Source organism: Peromyscus leucopus, chromosome 1, assembly GCF_004664715.2.
Source record: "Peromyscus leucopus breed LL Stock chromosome 1, UCI_PerLeu_2.1, whole genome shotgun sequence".
NCBI classification, from domain to species: domain Eukaryota; kingdom Metazoa; phylum Chordata; class Mammalia; order Rodentia; family Cricetidae; genus Peromyscus; species Peromyscus leucopus.
In genome coordinates, this window is record NC_051063.1 from 77502846 (window position 1) to 77520376 (window position 17531).

The window sequence follows — 17531 nt, forward strand, 5'->3', positions numbered from 1 at the left end:
CCATGATAGGGCGTATGTTCTCCCTAGTCATAGACTTTGGACCAGGTTTACAGTACCAAGCATGAAATCCCTCCTTTGGAGCAGGCTTCATATCTAGAAAAACAGGAGACTGGTTACCCTGTAACTGCAATGCAGTATAGCATCAGAGGTTGCGTCTTATCAGTAGGGCAGTGTTATATCGTACAGGGTCCAGCACTGGGTAAGACACTGCTGTCTTTTTCTCCCAGCAGCCTGCAGAGCACTGTCAGACATTATGTAGGCTAGCCAATGAGAGAGAGTTTCCTAGTCAGTTCAAGGTTAATTCCTTTATATTCTGCATTCAAACTGAGTGATATTTTCAGTAGTGTCTTACCCCCAAAGTTATGGTGGGCAACCAGGAGCAGTGGCAATAGTCTGTGCTGTTTTGGGGTCATCTGGAGCCTCCCTGAGCAATAACTCCTAGGGAGGTGTCCTGTCGCTGGCACTGAGGTTTTCCTTTAATGACCCTCATCTTCTGGGGAAGCATTATCCACCCCATGCAGGGTACTTCTGTTCAAACTCCTTCTTCTTCTTCTTCTTCTTCTTTTTTTAAGATTTATTTATTATGCAGGCTAGAAGAGGGCACCTGGGCACCAGATCTCATTACAGATGGTTGTGAGCCACCATGTGGTTGCTGGGACTTGAACTCAGGACCTCTGGAAGAGCAGCTAGTGTTCTTAACCTCTGAGCCATCTCTCCAGCCCCCTCAAACTCCTTCTTTAAAAAACATTATATATTAGCTGGGTGTGGCAGCACATGCCTTTAATACCAGCACTTGGGAGGCAGAGGCAGGCGGAGCTCTGAGTTCAAGACCCGCCTAGTCTGCAAAGTGAGTTCGAGGACAGCCAGGGCTACACAGAGAATTCCAATCTTGAAAAAAACGAAAACAAACAAACAATATATATATATATAGCTTTTAAACCAGTGGATTTCCATAAGGCTTCTTCACATATTCTTAATTTTGGTTACCGTCCTTCCCTACCCTCTCCTGTCCCGAATCCTTCATCTCCACTTAACCCTGAGCTTATCTCCTCTCTCATTCCATGTCCTCAGTGTTCTACTTTCTCCACTAGTTTTTCCTGAGTTGGGAGGTTGTAGGTTTCCCTATAGCTTTTTCATTTCGGTTAAACCTTCCACCAAGACCTCCTTCTCACCCAGCTTGAACATTTCCCCCTCCAAGACCCCTGTCTCTCCTTTAATTTTACCTGTATTTACTGACCCAGCCCCTAGGTATCCACCCTGGGGTCCATCTCTCGTTTCTGTTCCCACACACACTCTAGGTGAAACATCACAGCAGAAGATTTAGAGCTAGGAGCCGTGTGTGAGGGAGAACATTCCCCATTGCTCTTTTAAAGCTGCTGATGCACAGTCTCCACGGCACCCTTACGACCTCATCCAACTCTAAGGATCTCCCAAAGACCCCACCTCCAAATACCTCAGCTGTATACATTTGGGGGATACCTTTTCAACACACCGACTTTGGAGAAACTCATTCAAACTGTGGCTCCCAGGAAGAGGAAGGGAGACTCCGGGGACATTTGTGGGGTTCCTGCTCTGTCCCTCACATACTTTCTTCCTTGGCTAGTGTTTCATTTTATAGCTAAAGAAAATGGAGACACAAGAAAAGGTATTTGAAATAAAAAGAGAATGGCCTGGATGTGGTGGTGCATGCTTTAATCCCAGCATGGAGGTGGGGGTGGGGTGGGGTGGGGGGTGCCCAGGCAGGTGGATTTAGACCCTCTCTCAGGGCTTGGAATGGGGGAAACGGAATTGGGAGTTGACTGCAGCTCTAGGACCCATGGTTTCCCCAGGGCACCACTAACAAGGCTTTCGGGCCCTCCCAGGAGAGTGGGGTCCGGTGGGGTCCGGCATTCATAGCCATGCACTCCGAGGGAACTCCAGGAGGGCTGGAAATGGGAGAAAACAGGGCCCCTTTGGTGCCAGAAGGGGCAGAATTTCTAAATCTCACCACTGAGCCGTTCTCCCTGACTCGGGGGTTCACAATGGGGCTGGCTCAGCGAGGGTCCGGGAGGAGGACCGCGAGGCCTCTCCGGAAGACCAGCCCAGCTCGGCCCCTCCCCACTCTCTCTGGCAGCCCCACCCCAGCTTCAACCTCTGGAATCAGCGATCTGGACAGTGGTGGACACACTGACCGGCTGCTCCAAGTCATCATGGACCCTGAAGGTGACATACGTCTCGCTTTGTGTCCCTGTCTCCCAGGTCCCCTACTGCCTGTCCCTCTCCTGATTCCCGCCATCTCTATCCCTCTCTCTTCTCTAAAGACCCCCCTTTCCCTCTCGTCTCTCCTGGACCTTCTTCCCAACCCCACTTCTCTCTGACTGGGCTGAACCCTCAAAGTCCTCTTGCTTACTCTTCCTTCTGTGTTGAGTCCTAAGGGCAGAAGCTGGAGGATGGAATGGAGGAGGTCGGGGTGCTGGGGGCAAATGGACTGGTAGTGGGGACCTGGAAAGGGAAGCAGTCCTGGACTCTGCCCCCGTTAGCAGCCAAGAGAAGCAGAGGCAAAGTCCTGTCTCATCCCTGCAGGGTGGGGGCAGGGGATGAAGTCCGAGCCTGTGCTCAGGCTGTTCAGAGTCAGGCTTGGGAGTCCAGCCGCTGTTTGAGTCCAGAGTGCAGCAGGACAATGCCAGGCCTCTACATTTTCACAGCCTCTTTTTCTCGCGTCTGTAAACATGACAAAGGCTGGAATGCAGCTCAGTGGTCCCGCGTTCGCTCTCGTGCTTAAGGCCCCGAGTCCCGCCCTGGCGTTTAGACGGCTCATATTTGAATCTTTGTGTTTCCTTTCCCTCCCTGGGGTCTCCTTCCCCGTCCTCTGTCCTCAATCCTGGTTTGTAACTCCGATCCTGACTGCGGAGCCTGCTCTGGATCTGTAGCTCTGCCTAGCACCCCTGGAGCACCTTGTGCAGATCAGGCTGGCCTCAAACTTGCCTGACTCCGCCTCCCAAGCGCTGGGTCAACACCGTGTCTGGGCTGCCTTTCCCTTTACTTCCAGTCAAAGTAAACTGACCTGGATTTGAGTCCCAGGCGTATTCACAGCTGTGGGAACTCTGGGAAGTTAGTTACCCTGTAGGGAGGATCCTGGGTTTCTATCCGGAAGATGTGGCAGGGCTGCAGGGAAACTCAATCACCTTTGCGGATGTCCAGGCTGGTCCTTTAGGGATGAGTTCTTTACTGAGGAACCATGGATGGGTTTCCAGGGAGGCCATGAATGCCTAATATGAATATGAAATTCAGAGAAAATAGCCATGTAGTCTTTTTTTTTTTCCTGAGAAAGGGGGTTTATAATGATAATTTTTGCCAGATCCAGGTTTCTAAATTTTTTAACTTGTCATTATTGTGAGTGCATGGTGGGGAGTGTCACGTGTCACAGCATGGAGGTCAGAGGGCACCTTTGCACATCTCTGGGGATGGAGCTCAGGTCCCTCCTGAGCTGTCTTTCAGGCCTTTTATTCATTTATTTTTAAGACAGGTTATCTTTTAGTGTTTATTGATGTTATTTTCAATTCTGTGTATATATGGCAGGAGGTGTGTGCACGTGCTTGGGGGTGCTCAGAGGACATAGGCAGTGAATTCCCCTACAGTTACAGGTGGTTTGTAAGCCACCTGATGGGTGTGCTGGGAATAGAACTTGGATCCTCTGCAAGAACCGTGTGCACGTAACCTCTGAGCATCTCTCCGGTACCACTGCTATGCGGGGCCACATCTCCAGGGTCCCAATTCACAGCTCAAAATGGCCTGAAATTCACTATGTAGCCCAGGCTGACCTGGAACTTAGGATCCTCCTGCCTCAGTCTCCCAAATGCTGACCTTGCAGGTGTGTGCCCCACACCAGGCCCCAGACCCAAATTCTTAAGAAGAATAATTTAAAACCTCAAAAACTTCAAGGATGGGGTCTAGAGAGGTGGCTCAGTGGGTAAATTGTTTGCCTCACCAGAAGGAAGACCTGATTTCAGATTCCCCAGGATCCACACAAAAGCTGGTCTGCAATCCTCAAGTGTGGATGGTTGCAATCCTCAAGGAGGGTAGTTGTGGTGATGGGAGAGACAGGCAGATCCTTTGAGCTCAGTAACCAGCCAGTTTTAGCCAGTTTGTGAGTTCCAGGTTCATTCAGAGATCTAGTATTTAAAAGAAAGAAAGGAAGGAAGGAAGGAAGGAAGGAAGGAAGGAAGAATGAAAGAGAGAGAGAGAGAAAGAAGGAAAGAAAGAAAGAGAGAGAGAAAGAAAGAAAGAGGAAAATAGACTAGTCTACCAATCTCTGGTACACACACACACACACACACACACACACACACACACACACACGCTCATGGACATCTCTGTGGACTCCGTAGCACAGAGTTTAGAGGTGACCTCAGAGTCACCTACATAAAGTCCCATCCCTGCCACCTGACCGCCATGTCACCTAGACTAGATACTAAATCTCACTGTGCTCAGTTTCCTTGTTGGTAAATTAAACATAGTGCCTTCCCAAAGGATGGGTAGGATTAAACACCATCCCAAGGGCCGGGTACCCAGAAACAGGCTAGTGGGGGGTCCTTTATAGCAGGCTTTCTTGGACCACCAGCCCCCAAATCATGACACAGAGACTTATTATTAATTATGAAAGCATGGCCTTAGCTCAGGCTTGTTTCTAACTAACTCTTATAACTTGAATGAACCCATTTCTATTAATTTATGTGCTGCCACCAGGCTCGTGGCTTTTACCTCCCCTCCTACAAGTCCCGATTTCTCTGCCTCAGGCTGGTGACCCCACCTTTCTTCTTCCCGGATCTCTCTGTCCCCAGAAGTCCCAGCTATCCTCTTCCTGCCTAGCTATTGGTCATTCAGCTTTTTATTAAACCAATCACAGTGACACACCTTCACACAGTGTAAAGGAATATTCTTCAACAGTCCCTCAACTCTGCCTCTGCACTTTCTGTTGCTTTTCAAGACAGGGTTTCTCTGTGTAGCCCTGGCTGTCCTGGAACTCACTCTACAGACCAGGCTGGCCTCCAACTCAGAGATCCACCTGCCTCTGCCTCCTGAGAGACCAGGTTCCACTTTTGGAAGCCCCGAACTCTCCATCTTCGTGTTTGGTGTGTCAGACTCAAAGTTTCCCCTTTGAGCAGCTATTCTGATGTTTCTTCTCTTCCTCCTTCATCATCATCCTAAACCGAGCATGGAGGGCACCCACTCACTTCATGGCCCTCGACTATCCAGTGGTTACATCCCCTGGAGTTACCTCCACAGCACCGCGGTCCTATCTTTTTTGTTTGCCTCCTTGGAGCATCCTGTCCTCAAGGTCCTGGTGCCTTGCTGCCTCACCCTCACCCATGTGACATCTGATGCTCGCCTCTGGGCTCAGCTAGAAGGTTGGTGAGGCCCAGTGAGCTGCATGAGATAAGCCAAGAGAGGGTAAACAAGGAAGGGAGTAAGGCCCAGGCTGGGGAGCCAGGGAAACGAAGTGCCAGTCCAGAGTGTGGCAGAAGCAGCTGGGAGCCAGCAGGCAAAGGCCGAGAGGTTCCAGTGGGGTGAGAACGCTGAGCCCATGTGAGCATCGTGGTGGCCAAGCACTGTCCCGTGACCTTGAGACACAGGCTCTGCTGTCACAGTTCATTCTGATTAACCGCCTCTTGCCAAAGCCTTTCAATAGCTCCCTAGCCAAGAACCCTAGGCACAGTTTAAATGTATGTCTGTGTGAGGGCAAGCATGTCCATGGAGTGCAAGCCAGAGGACAGCTTCCGGGACTCAGTTCTCTTCTCTCTTGTGGGTTCTGGGATTGAACCAAAGTCATCAGACTTGAAGGCAAGGTCTTTGCCCACTGAGCCGCCTCACTGGCCCTTAAATACTAAAACTTCAGTCTTCATGGCTTTATCCAGTGACTTCCTGTTGCCCAGGGACCAGAACCCGGTTCTGAACTCTCCTCCAAGCCCGCTCTGCCTGGCTCATTCCATGACTCAACCTTCTCTCTCTCATTCCTTTCTTAGTACCAGAACCACATCTACCAGTATCTACCATCCTACCACCCCTCCCGGGTGCCTGTGGCCTCTCCCCGCCCCCCTCTCTCCCTCTTTCCCCCCCCCTCTCCCCCCTCCCTCTCTTCCCCTTCTCTCTCCCTCCCCTCCCCCCCCTCTCTCTGAGTGTTTTCCCTGGTCAAAGCCTAACCTGTTTTCAGGGCCAACACTTTACAGCCTCACCTTTGCCCTCACACTTCATTAACAAATCTTTCTTCACCCTCATGTGTCCCATTTCAGCACGCGGTATAGTGGGCTTTACAGGGTCCTATTTGGAAGTCATTTCTGTTCCCTAGAAGTGAGAGGGCAATGGGAAGACCTTGTCAGGAAGCTGCAGTGTGGGCTAGCCTCTGTCTCCACCTGGTGTTTGTTGAGTGAATCAACAAATAAGCTGTGACACTAAAGTCTTGAGGCTGGTGGCCAGGCCTGGTCTCAGACACAGATGTGAATTGTCCCCTGCCCTCACAACTGTCCCCCTGTGACAGTCACTTTCAAAGAACCCAAGGGAACATGGGGGTGGAATCAGGATTGCAATCCAGATGTTTCTGACTCATCCTTCAGGCCAGGAGCAAAGGCCTGGCATCTTGGATGTAGCTCGAAGAACTTTGTCTTGATGCAGCATGTGGTCTGGTCCACTGTTTTCTCTTTTCTGACCCGGAAGAAGTGCTCACCAGAGCACTCTAGTTCCCTAAGAGGACTGCTCCAGTTCTGGAGCAAGCTCATGATCACAGACACAGGAGGGTAGTGGACCTGGAGAACCCATTGCTTGAGGCAGTTTGGGTCCTTTGTCTACAGGTTTATATCGTCAGCCCTGTCTTTCCTGGGATCTGAGGTGACTGCAGGCATGACTCAGAGGAAAAGGAGGAATAAAACTGAGCTAGATCTATAACCATCCCTTCTTCTTGGTGGTGAAGTGTGTGAATGAGTCCTTAACATGACCAGCCCACCTTTATGACCTCGAGCCCACCCTTCCCAGTCGTATGAACTTACACTATTTTGTACCTCCATTTCCTTACCTATAAAATGGGTATAATTGTGGTTGTGAAGATTAAATTGTGAACATCCTGGTGAGAATCCTTTTGCATCTGTATGCTTGTGTGTGTGTGTGTGTGTGTGTATGTGTGTGTGCGCGCGCGCGCGCACACACACACACGCATGGTAGGGGGTGCATGCATGTGAAGGGCAGAGGTTAATCTCGGGTGTTTCCACAGGAGCCATTCACCTTAGTTTGATTTTCTGTGCGCGTTATATGTGGGTTCTGGGGATTTGCATGCTTTCCCAGCAAGCACTACCCCTGGGCCGTCTCCCAGGGCCAGAATGAAGACACCCGAAGGAGACACTTGTGCCTTCTCTTCGGCTGTGACATTATTGAAATAATGATCTCCAAAAAATTAGAAGTTCCTGGGAAGCTTATGCTGAAGCTCAGGACCAGTCAGAGGAGCAGGTCTGCAGAGGGAGACTGTCCCGGCTACTGGTCAGAGCGTCTTGCAGGAGGGACAGCCATGATGGGGTGGTGGGCAGGACCACCCCTGACCGGGACTGCGCAGTCACCCTGTATTTACATCTCAACCTCACATGAAGATCCCAATGATGGCCCAGGCTGGCCTTGCACATGACGTTCTCCTATCTCATTGTTTTTAGTAGCTAGAGTTACAGGTTCATACCACCACACTGGAATCACCTTTTTACCTTTTTATTTATTTATTTATTATTATTATTGTTGTTGTTGTTGTTATTTTTAAAAAAAGGCCTCATATAGCCAAGGCTGGCTTCCAACCCTCTACATTGCTGAGGGTGACCTTGAACTTCTGATCCTCCTGCCTCCATCTCCAGATGCTGGAATTACAGGCGTGCTGGAGATGGGACTCAGGACTTCCTACATGTCAGGCAAGAACTCCACCAAATTAGCTATACCCTATCCGTGCCATGTAAATTGTATCAGAGTTTTATTCACCTCAAATAATCAATTAAAAAGGTATCCCTTGAGAGGTCAGGTTTACAGCCGGGTGACATTATCCTCAGCAATCTGTCCCCACCAGGCTGCTCACCGCACCAGCCTGGCTCCACCGCCTCCCCCTGAAGCTCAGCTTCTCTCTGAGTTAATGCCTTCCAGTGGCAGCTGCTAATTAGGAGAGCCTGGATATTCAGAACCACTCTCGGGAATCCCTTTTGTTGGAAATGTTAACCAATGAGGCTTAAAGAACACCAGATGTGTTTGTTTATTCCCCCAAGTGGAAATAGTGTGAACAGTGTGCCCGACACCAGGCAACCAGGTCCACTCATCTCCAAGCTGTCTGTGTGTGGGAAGTGTGGGGGCTGAAGCAGCTGGGTTCTCCTGAGAGCACTCACTGTGGAGAGGGTAGAGCAATGGCTGCCTGCTCCAGTCTCTTCGATCACTCTCCAGCTCTGCTCTTTAGGAAGGTTCTCTGTCCGTTTCCCGGCCTCAGTTTTCCATCTATAAATGTGTGTAGTGTGGAGGACCGTGGGTAGGCTCTATGACAGCACACAGCCAGTGCCCTGATATGGTGGACACTGGTGTGTGTTGGCGATTGACCTTCCCAGACTCAGAAACTCTGCTAGCAGTTAGATTCAGGCTGTGCCTTCCACAGAGTATCCTTCCATACGCCCCCTCTTCCCTCCCCCGGAGCTGGGGCCCAGGAATCAAGCTCTCCACTAATTCTGTTGTGCAAGAAACTCGGAGAACGGAGACACAGCTCAGTAGTTAGAGCACTTGCTGCTCTCGCAGAGGACTGGGGTTTGGTTCCTAGCACTTACACGCTGGCTCACAACTATCTGTGACTCCAGCTCCAGGAGCTCCAATAACTTCTGGCCTCGGAGGGTCCACATGTAGTGAACACACACATATAGAAGCAAAACACTCATATACATAAAAACATCTTTAAAAAATTAGAATGAGAAATGCATGTTTGGGTTCCTGACCATCTTATTCTTGCAACCCTGAGTCACGGGAGGACAAGAACAATCTTTTGTTCTCATGTTCAGTCTCCCAGCGCATCTCCTTATCCATCTGAATTTCCTGGCACTGGAAGCTTTTTGGGAGGGGTCAGCAGAAAGAAGCTGAGAACGTTCATTTCCCAAGCCGAAGAATGAGGTAATAACCCATCAGACCTGTGTGATGAAGCCACTGAACGGTGCAGCTTGGGGGTGGGTGCCTACCTGACAAGTAGTAAGGAGGTGGTTGCGTCTAGACTCAGGGGCTCAGCTCCTTTTGATCTCCCCCTCCTCCTCTCTCCTGACAGGCTGGCCTCAGCTCTCTTTATGACTGGGCCTGGGGAGTGCCGAGGTTAGTGAAGGTGCCACCTCTCCTGGGGTATCTTGTCTTCTGAGTGCTGTCTTCCTGGTGCTCAGTTCAGAGCTGCTGTTCTGTGGGACTGGCAAACGGCTTGTGACATTGGTCGCAGCACTGGTTCCTGTCCACTTACGTGGAGAAGTCAATGAGTTTTAGTAACTTCACTGAGTCGAACGCCTTCATCACCCTAAGAAGGTCCCAGCCTGTTAGTTCAGTCTCAGCTTCTGACACCCACAGGAGTCACATGGATGGTGTCACATTACACAAGCATTTGCGTTCTTAATTTTTTTCGTATTTTTTATTGCAATGTTATTTTTATTTTTTGAGACATTGTCTTTCTACATAGCCCTGGCTGTCTCAGAACTTGCTCTGTAGACCAGTCTGACCTCAAACTCACAGAGATCCACCTGCCTCTGCCTCCAGAGGGCTGGGATTAAAGGCATGCGCCACCATGCCCAGTTAATTTTTTTTTTTAATTTTTAAAATTACATTTATTTGTTGTTTGTTTGTTTGTTTGTTTGTTTGTTTGGGTATGTAGATCAGAAGATAGGAGTGGACCTCTTCTTTTATCATGCAGGGGCCTGGGATGGAACTCAATTGCTTAAACTTGGTGGCAGGCATCTCTCCAGAATGAGCTATTTCGCTGGCCTTAGCCTCAAACTTTTGTTTGTGGTTGTTGTTTGTTTTGTTGAGTCAAGGTCTTGTTATGTAGCCCCGGTGGCCTGGAACTCACAGAGATCCACTTGCTGCTGCCTCTTAGGTGCTGGGTTTAATGGTATGTGCCACCATGCCTGGCCGGCCATAAGACAGTTCCTGGTTTACACCACCAATTTAAGCACTGGTTTTAAGCATCGGCTCTTTGGGCTGGGCACTGATTACAAATCCAGACCGTGTGCTACAGCTGTGCTCTGCCACTGAACCTGCCTCTCCAGCTGGAGCCTCTCCCTCATCCTCTCCCCTGCCCTTCCCCTCCCCCTCTTTCTTTTGAGACAGGTCTCACTATTTGCTCTGGCTGTCCTGGAACTCACTCTGTAGACCAGGCTAGCCTCGAACTCACAGAGATCCACCTGCCTTTGCCTCCCGAGTGCTGGGATTAAAGGTGTGCGCCTCCATGCCCAGCCTTGCTTCTTTGTCTTTATTTCTCCCTCTTTTCATTTACGTTTATTAGCATATGCTATTTGTACAAAACAAAGCGTTTCATACATGGCCACAGTGGACTTTGACCTTCCTCCCCATCATCCTCTTTGCCTTCTCATGCCTCCTGCTAGACCTCATCTTCCCCCAGACAGCTTCCTTCTACTTTTAGTGTTTTATTTTTCAATCTAGGCTCCACATCTGAGAGAAAACATGTAATGTGTGTCTTAACATGATTTCCAGTTCTAACCATTCTGCAAATGGTAATTTTGTTTTTCTTTGAGGCTAAGGCTTCCCTATGCATATACACCGTGTTTTCTTTATTCATCCTGTTGGTGGACACTGGGGCTGACTCTGTGACTTGGAGATATCTGAGTAGTGCTGCCGTGAGCCCCTCTGAGCCTGGGATTGGAGCCCAGCCAGGATCTGTAGCAGCTACACCCAAGACAAGGTTTCTCTGTGTAACAGTCCTGGCTACCCTGGAACTCACTCTGTAGACCAGGCTGGTCTCGAACTCACAGAGATCCACCTGCCTCTGTCTCCCGAGTGCTGGGATTAAAGGTGTGCGCCACCACCGCCTGGCGCATCCCAGTTCTTATGCTGCATTTGAACATTCACTTATTCTCTCTCTGTCTCTCTCTCTCTCTGTGTGTGTGTCTCTCTCTCTCTGTGTCTCTCTCTGTGTATACATGGAGGTCATGAGGACAACGTGTGTGAAAGTCAGTTCTTCCCTTTCTCCATGTGGGTCGCAGGGATGAGACTCAGGTCATCAGGCTAGGCAAGGCTAAGCCGTAGGCATCTTTACCTCAGCCAACTCCCTGGCTCTGAGCTCAGCTTTTAACCTTCCTATGTATCCGTCTTCGTTGGGATGTGAGGGAGACTTGGATACCTGGCATCCCCAAACCCCCCCCCCCCCCCCGCAGATTCTGATGCAGCTGACAGTTAAAACAGGCTTTCCAGATGACCCCAGCCATGCTGCTCTGGGTGAGGGCCCTTGCTCAGCACCCGAAGCCAGCGGCTCACACTCACCGCCTCCACTTCCTCGCCTCACAGTGTCATTTGTGACTGTGACCTTGAAGCTCTGTTTCCTTCACACACTACCCAGACCGCTTTAGCCAAGGCCTCTTAGTCACAAGGTTGCTCAGTCCAGTGACCCATTTTCAGTCTTCCACTTGAATCTCCTCTCCACAACCCCCAAACATCCGCTCTTGGCTCTTCTCTGTGTGACATCAGCCACACCTCTGCCTGCACCTCCTCCCCGGCTGCGCCCACAGTCTGGCTAGTCCTCACTCCCGGGTCTCCTGGGAACGGACCCATCTACCTCCTCTACGCACCATTCATGTTTCTCGTAGGCGGCGACGTCAACACCTGCAGAGAGCCGCCTGCCCCCCCCCCCCAGCTGTGCTGCTGTGAGGCTGGCTTCACCACACAGCACCACCCCAGAACACTGAGATTTGGTTTCTATGCTTTTTGAAATGGGAATAACCCTGGTGGGGAGGCTGAGATGAGGCGGCACTCTGTGGTACCCACACGCCTGGGCTCCCCACGCCCTTCCCGCCTTCCCCTGATGTTCCTCTTGCCCAAACTTCTCTCGTGGGGTGACTCCTGCTGTCTGTGTTCAACCACTTGGAAGACGAACCCGAGGCTTCGAGACCTAACAGCTGCCAGTTCGGCAGACTCACCCCAGAAGCAGCTAGCTCTCACATCGACCGCTGCTCCTCCACCCTACGCTGCCGCCTAGGTTTGGGGCTTTGCCACTCTTTTTGGATGCCTCGTTGGTGGCTGAGGTGAACTTTCCAGTAAAAACATAATCCGGGCACTTCACTTCCAGCTCTGTGGTGGTTTCTGGGCTCCTCCCATTTCTCCTGATCTCATCTTCTGCTTTTCAGCTTCAAATCCCTCTGACCCCAAACACCTCTGCCTGGCAAACATGACTCATCCTTCTCAGGGACACAGTCACCTCCTCCAGCACCCACCACACTTGCGAGATGCTTCAGACATTTCTTTAGCCAACACACCTACTGTTTGCCTGACCACGTCCCTCGATGTTTAGCAGTCCGGGGTCTCTGCATCATTATCCCTGTTACAGACTTAAAAGGCTGAGTTGTGGCCTGAGGTGAGAGAGGCTGAGACACTATTGAAACTCAGGTCATTCATTCCCTGCAGTCTTTGGGCTGAGTCACAACACCAAGTGGCCTCTCTGACGGCAAAACTACCACCGCATATTTGCTACAGCAGTATGAACTTGTCAATATTTGGATGTATTTACAAATTTGTTTCTTTTCTTTCTTTCTTTTCTTTTTACTTCATTTTTAGGTGGGGTTTCTCTGTGTAGTCCTGGCTGTCCTTAAACTCGGTAGACCAAGTTGGCCTCAAACTCAGATCACCTGCCTCTGTCTCCCGAGTGCTGGGATTCAAGGTGTGTGCCACTACTGCCTGGATCATTTTGTAAATGCTCAGCACACTAGGCATTTGTTTGCTTTATTTATTTATTTATTTATTTATTTATTTATTTATTTATTTGGCAGAACCTTACACAGTAGCCCAGGCTGTTCTGGAACTGTGTATGTAGCTTCAAACTTGTTGAAACTCTCCTACCTTACCCTTCCACAAGCTGGGGTTACAAGTCTGAGCCCCTAGCTGGGCCAGGCAGCTGGAATACAGCAGAAGACTGGACGGGAGTGTGGTGCAGATTGCTGGGACCTTTGGCTTAGCAGGGCCGGTAGAAAGATCAGAGAGGAGAATGATGACTGGAGCCGGGGAAGGGACTATGAGGTCTGAGCGTGGCAGGAAGACCCCCCCACCGCCATCTCCACGGCAGCTGCTCAGTCAGGAGTGGGGTGACGTGAAGAGTGGCCGGTGCAGTGATGTGAACCCGAGTTTTCACAGTGCTGGAGTCAACGAAGAGGCCTGGCAGTGGTGGCTCTCACCTTTAATCCCAGCACTCGGGAGGCAGAGGCAGGCAGATCTCTGAATTCGAGGCCAGCCTGGTCTACAGATGGAGTTCCAGGACAGCCTGGACTGTTACACAGAGAAACACTGTCTCAAAAAAAAAAAAAAAAAAAAAAAAAGGGAAGGGCCAGGCAGCAAGTGATAGAGCATTGTCATCTGGAACTCTCGCTGTAAAGCAAGAACTCTGAATACAGTGCAGACCAGTGAGAGCTCACAGCCGAGGAGCCCAGCAGGGGCCGGTGGTGCGGAACTACTAACACCAAGTCCTAGAGGTCAGGAGGCACCAACTCAACAGGATTCTCAGCAAAACTGCAATTCTGAGACCAACATGGAAGTCCACAACTGTTTGGGGACCTGGATGTGGTGGCTCACACCCGTAATCCCAGCCCTTGGCTGTCTAGCGTTCAAGGTCCGCTTGGGTTCCATAGTGAATTCCAGGACAGCAGGGGTGAAGGAGAGGGGGTGGGGTGGGGGCGGGAGTTAAGGGAACCAGACAAATTGCGGGAAGGTTGCAGCTCCTCTACAGACCGACAGGTGGCAATGTTGCATCGTGTCTGGGTCCGTCTCTGCAGTGGCCACATTCTGCGGCCCTAAAGGCTGAAAGGTCCTTTAGTTGGTGAAGGACTTAGCGGGACCATGCCCCTACCCTTTATTCCCTCACTTTCGTCTCTGGAACAACACACAACCGAGCCTAGTCTGCAGCCGCGCTAAGGCGTCTAGTTCTGAAGCCGCCGCCACCTTGCTGCCCTGCGCTCTCGGCAGATTTGCCTTTCCTGCGTGGTCCTGTGTGGCTGTAAATACCTGAACTTCCGGCTGTGGGTGAGGCTCAGTGGTAGAGCACTTTCTAGAAGCTCAAGGCCCTGGTTTAGATCACCACCACAAATAAAAATACCTGGTGTTCCAGAGAAAGCCAGGAGGACAGAGACATAAGCTGTCCGTCCGCTGGAGGGCTTCAGGGCATAAATAGCTAAACCTTCCGGGAAACACAGATGGCTGGAATGGAGGCGGGCAACCTGCAGGTGTACCCATGCTGTTAAATACAGAGGGCCTTGGTGGTGCATGCCTGTAACCCCTGACACTCAGGAGGTGGGCTGACTGGGAGCCCGGCCATCCCCGGCTACCTAAGCAGGCCATGTCTCCATAGACTAACCGGATATTAAATGTCTTATTGGTAAATAAATAGCTTTGAACCCAGTAGTAGGTTTGATACATAAAATACAAGACGCCAAGTCACATTTGAATTTCAAGTAGCAGGTCACATTTACTTACAAGTTGTTAGACGTGTCACCTGGGACATACTCTACCGGAAAATGAGCCGAGTACCTACGTCCTCAGATTTCATAACAGAGCAGAGGGGCAGTAGGCAGGAACGGGAGGAGGCGGCGGCAGCTGCTGTTCAGGGCACAGAGCTTGAATTCTGAAAGGGGGAGGCTGTGTGGGGTTAGTAAGACTGCTGGGCTCATTTGTGTTAGGAGATGCATCTCAGGTTGTTTCTCTAACTGTAAGTCAATTAAAGTTAAAAACAGGATGTATGGCGGGAAATGACTCAGCGGATAAAGGTGCCAAGCTTGGTAAGCTGAAGTAGAGTCCCAGGACCTACATGTTTTAGAAAACCAACTCTTGAAAGCGCGCGCGCACGCGCACGCGCACACACACACACACACACACACACGATGCAGAAAAAAATGTACAAAAAGGAGGCATAGTTTGACAGGAAGGAGCAAATGCCCCACGTCTACATTTTATTATTGTTGTTGTTGCTATTTTGAGAGGAGGTCTGTGAGGTCCTCTCCCCAGCCTCCCAGAGTGTGGGGATTACCGGCCTGCACCACCACACCCAGCTCCCTTAGAAAACTCTCTGACGCTTATTGAAGGTTTCACTTTAGCTAGGTGCAGGGTATTTTTATTGACTCTGACAACCTGGTCGGCGGGGAGCCCCCACGCTCTGTCCCAGCCCAGTCTCCACCCTGACTGGCTAGCGCCCTGTTGCCCGTGCAGTTGAATATACTCGTGTCACCTCTGGGAAGAAGTGCGAAACCGACAGTGACTCTCTGGTTCCCTCGCAGGCCTGCAGCTCCTGCTGCCCTCTCCGACCCTAGCAGCCCTGGCGAACAGCTGGCTTCAGGAAGACTGCCCGGGCCTCAATTTTGCAGCCTTGGTCACGGGGTCGGCTCCAGCACAGGCTGCGCTGTGGGCCAAATCCCCGGGGGTTCTGGCCGGGCGACCTTTCTTTGATGCCATCTTTACCCAACTCAGCTGCCAAGTGTCCTGGTTCCTCCCAGAGGGATCGAAGCTGGTACCTGTGGTCAAGGTGGCAGAAGTCAGGGGACCTGCCCACCACCTGCTGCTGGGGGAACGGGTGGCCCTTAACACCTTGGCCCGCTGCAGTGGGATTGCCAGTGTGGCGGCGACAGCTGTGGAGGTGGCCAGGAGCACCGGCTGGAACGGGCATGTGGCGGGCACGAGGAAGACCACTCCGGGCTTCCGACTGGTGGAAAAGTATGGGCTCCTAGTAGGCGGGGCCGCGGGCCACCGCTACGACCTGGGAGGGCTGATCATGGTGAAAGACAACCACGTGGTGGCTGCCGGCAGCGTGGACAAGGTGAGAGCCTGGAGGAGGCGCTGTTCTCACTCTGGTCCGCTTCTGACCCTCATTCCAGTCCCTCCACCAGAGTCTACCAGCCACTGCTTGGTGACAAGGGATCCCAGGGTCAGGGATGGCATCTGTAAAGGCGGGAGGCCGACTTCCTTTTTGCCTGTGATTCCAAGCCCAGCTCTCTGGGCTCTCCAGGGTCCGGTGCCAGGGGACCCAACCTCACCCTCTCTCTATTGGCCCGGCAGGCCGTGCGGAGGGCCCGACAGGCAGCTGATTTCGCTCTGAAAGTCGAGGTGGAATGCAGCAGCTTGAAGGAGGCCTTGCAGGCCGCAGAGGCTGGGGCTGATCTGGTGCTGCTGGACAACTTCAAGCCCGAGGTGAGATGGCTCGGACTCCTGGACAGGGCCTGTGGCGGGGGGGGGAGGGTGGGGCGGGGGGGGGGGCTCTCTCACCTCCCCTTGACTTGTATCTTACAGGAGCTGCACCCCACAGCGGCTGCACTTAAAGCCAAGTTCCCCAGCGTGGCCGTGGAAGCCAGTGGGGGCGTCACACTGGGCAACCTCCCCCAGTTCTGTGGGACCCACATTGATGTCATCTCCTTGGGGATGCTGACCCAGGCTGCTCCAGCCCTGGATTTCTCTCTCAAGCTGTTTGCTGAAGGGGATACTCCAGTGCCTTATGCCCGCCGGTCCTAAAGCTGAAGAAGACACCACCAGCATGCATTACTCTGGCTTGTTGGCCCCCTCAGGTCACACATTTTTAGGTTCAGAGGTCAACAGGATACATCTGACACCGGGGTTTCCCACTGGCTCTGCCACCACCAGCTTGCGTGACCTGCCGGGGCTGACTTTGATTTGGCTTGCCTCAGTTTTCTAATCTGTAAAATGGGTCTCATAAATGTTCAACCTTGCTGGGCTGTTGGTGACAACCAGCACGCAGCATGTGGTCAGTAAATGCTAGAAGTCAGCACCGCTCAACTATTTTAAGACATAAACTTGTTCAAACACTTCCTTCTCGAAGGGTGGCCCCCTTAACAAATGGTGTCTCATAGCAAGCCTCTGGCAGGCGGCAGCTGACACCACATGGCCTCTATGTGCAGCTGGGACATTTGGGAGGAGACAGCCGCTAGCTAGCACAGCCCAAAACTCTCTTTCCTTCCTGCAGTGTTGGGGATGGGGCCAGGGCCACGGGCAAGAGCCCTAAGCCTGGAGTTCCTAAGGCAGTTCTAGGAGGCACATGGCCATGAGCGGCCCTAGGTGCTGGTGGTCCATGAGGTGACTCTTCCCAAGGGCTCCCTCCCTCTGCCTCTCAGAGCCCACGCTTCTCACCCCTGGCCACAAAGAGGAAAAACTCAGCTCTTTCCCACAAGGGCCCTATCCAAAGGGCCCTAGGTTGACTGAGAAATATTTCCTGCCTGGTGTCCCTTGGGGGCAAACACTCAGCTCACTTCAGTCAGAAGCCCCACAGATCGAGGCCCACATCATCCAGCCCCCTGCTCTTGGCAGACGGT

At 51.6% G+C, this 17531-nt stretch overlaps 1 protein-coding gene and 1 long non-coding RNA gene across 2 annotated transcripts; one reads left to right on the forward strand and one right to left on the reverse strand.

Moving 5' to 3' along the window:
• The first annotated feature begins 2006 nt into the window (after positions 1 to 2006).
• Positions 2007 to 17015, forward strand: Qprt (quinolinate phosphoribosyltransferase). The gene is made up of 4 exons (XM_028885688.2): positions 2007 to 2202; positions 15492 to 16027; positions 16267 to 16398; positions 16498 to 17015. Exons 1-4 carry the CDS (start codon positions 2022 to 2024, stop codon positions 16714 to 16716), a joined length of 1068 nt encoding a protein of 355 aa, XP_028741521.2. The 5' UTR covers positions 2007 to 2021; the 3' UTR covers positions 16717 to 17015.
• Positions 3006 to 5495, reverse strand: LOC119088934. Its single transcript, XR_005092695.1, has 3 exons — positions 5258 to 5495; positions 3968 to 4151; positions 3006 to 3248 (listed from the first exon to the last, which is right to left on the reverse strand). It is a non-coding gene; the product is annotated as an uncharacterized LOC119088934 (long non-coding RNA).
• Positions 17016 to 17531: the final 516 nt, after the last annotated feature.

Excerpts from the sequence above, each read along its gene's own strand:
- Qprt (XM_028885688.2), top strand. The coding sequence starts at position 2,022 with ATGGGGCTGGCTCAGCGAGGGTCCGGGAGGAGGACCGCGAGGCCTCTC. Across the intron at positions 2,203-15,491 it reads AGTCATCATGGACCCTGAAG|GCCTGCAGCTCCTGCTGCCC; the intron begins GTGACATACGTC and ends GTTCCCTCGCAG. Across the intron at positions 16,028-16,266 it reads CTGCCGGCAGCGTGGACAAG|GCCGTGCGGAGGGCCCGACA; the intron begins GTGAGAGCCTGG and ends TTGGCCCGGCAG.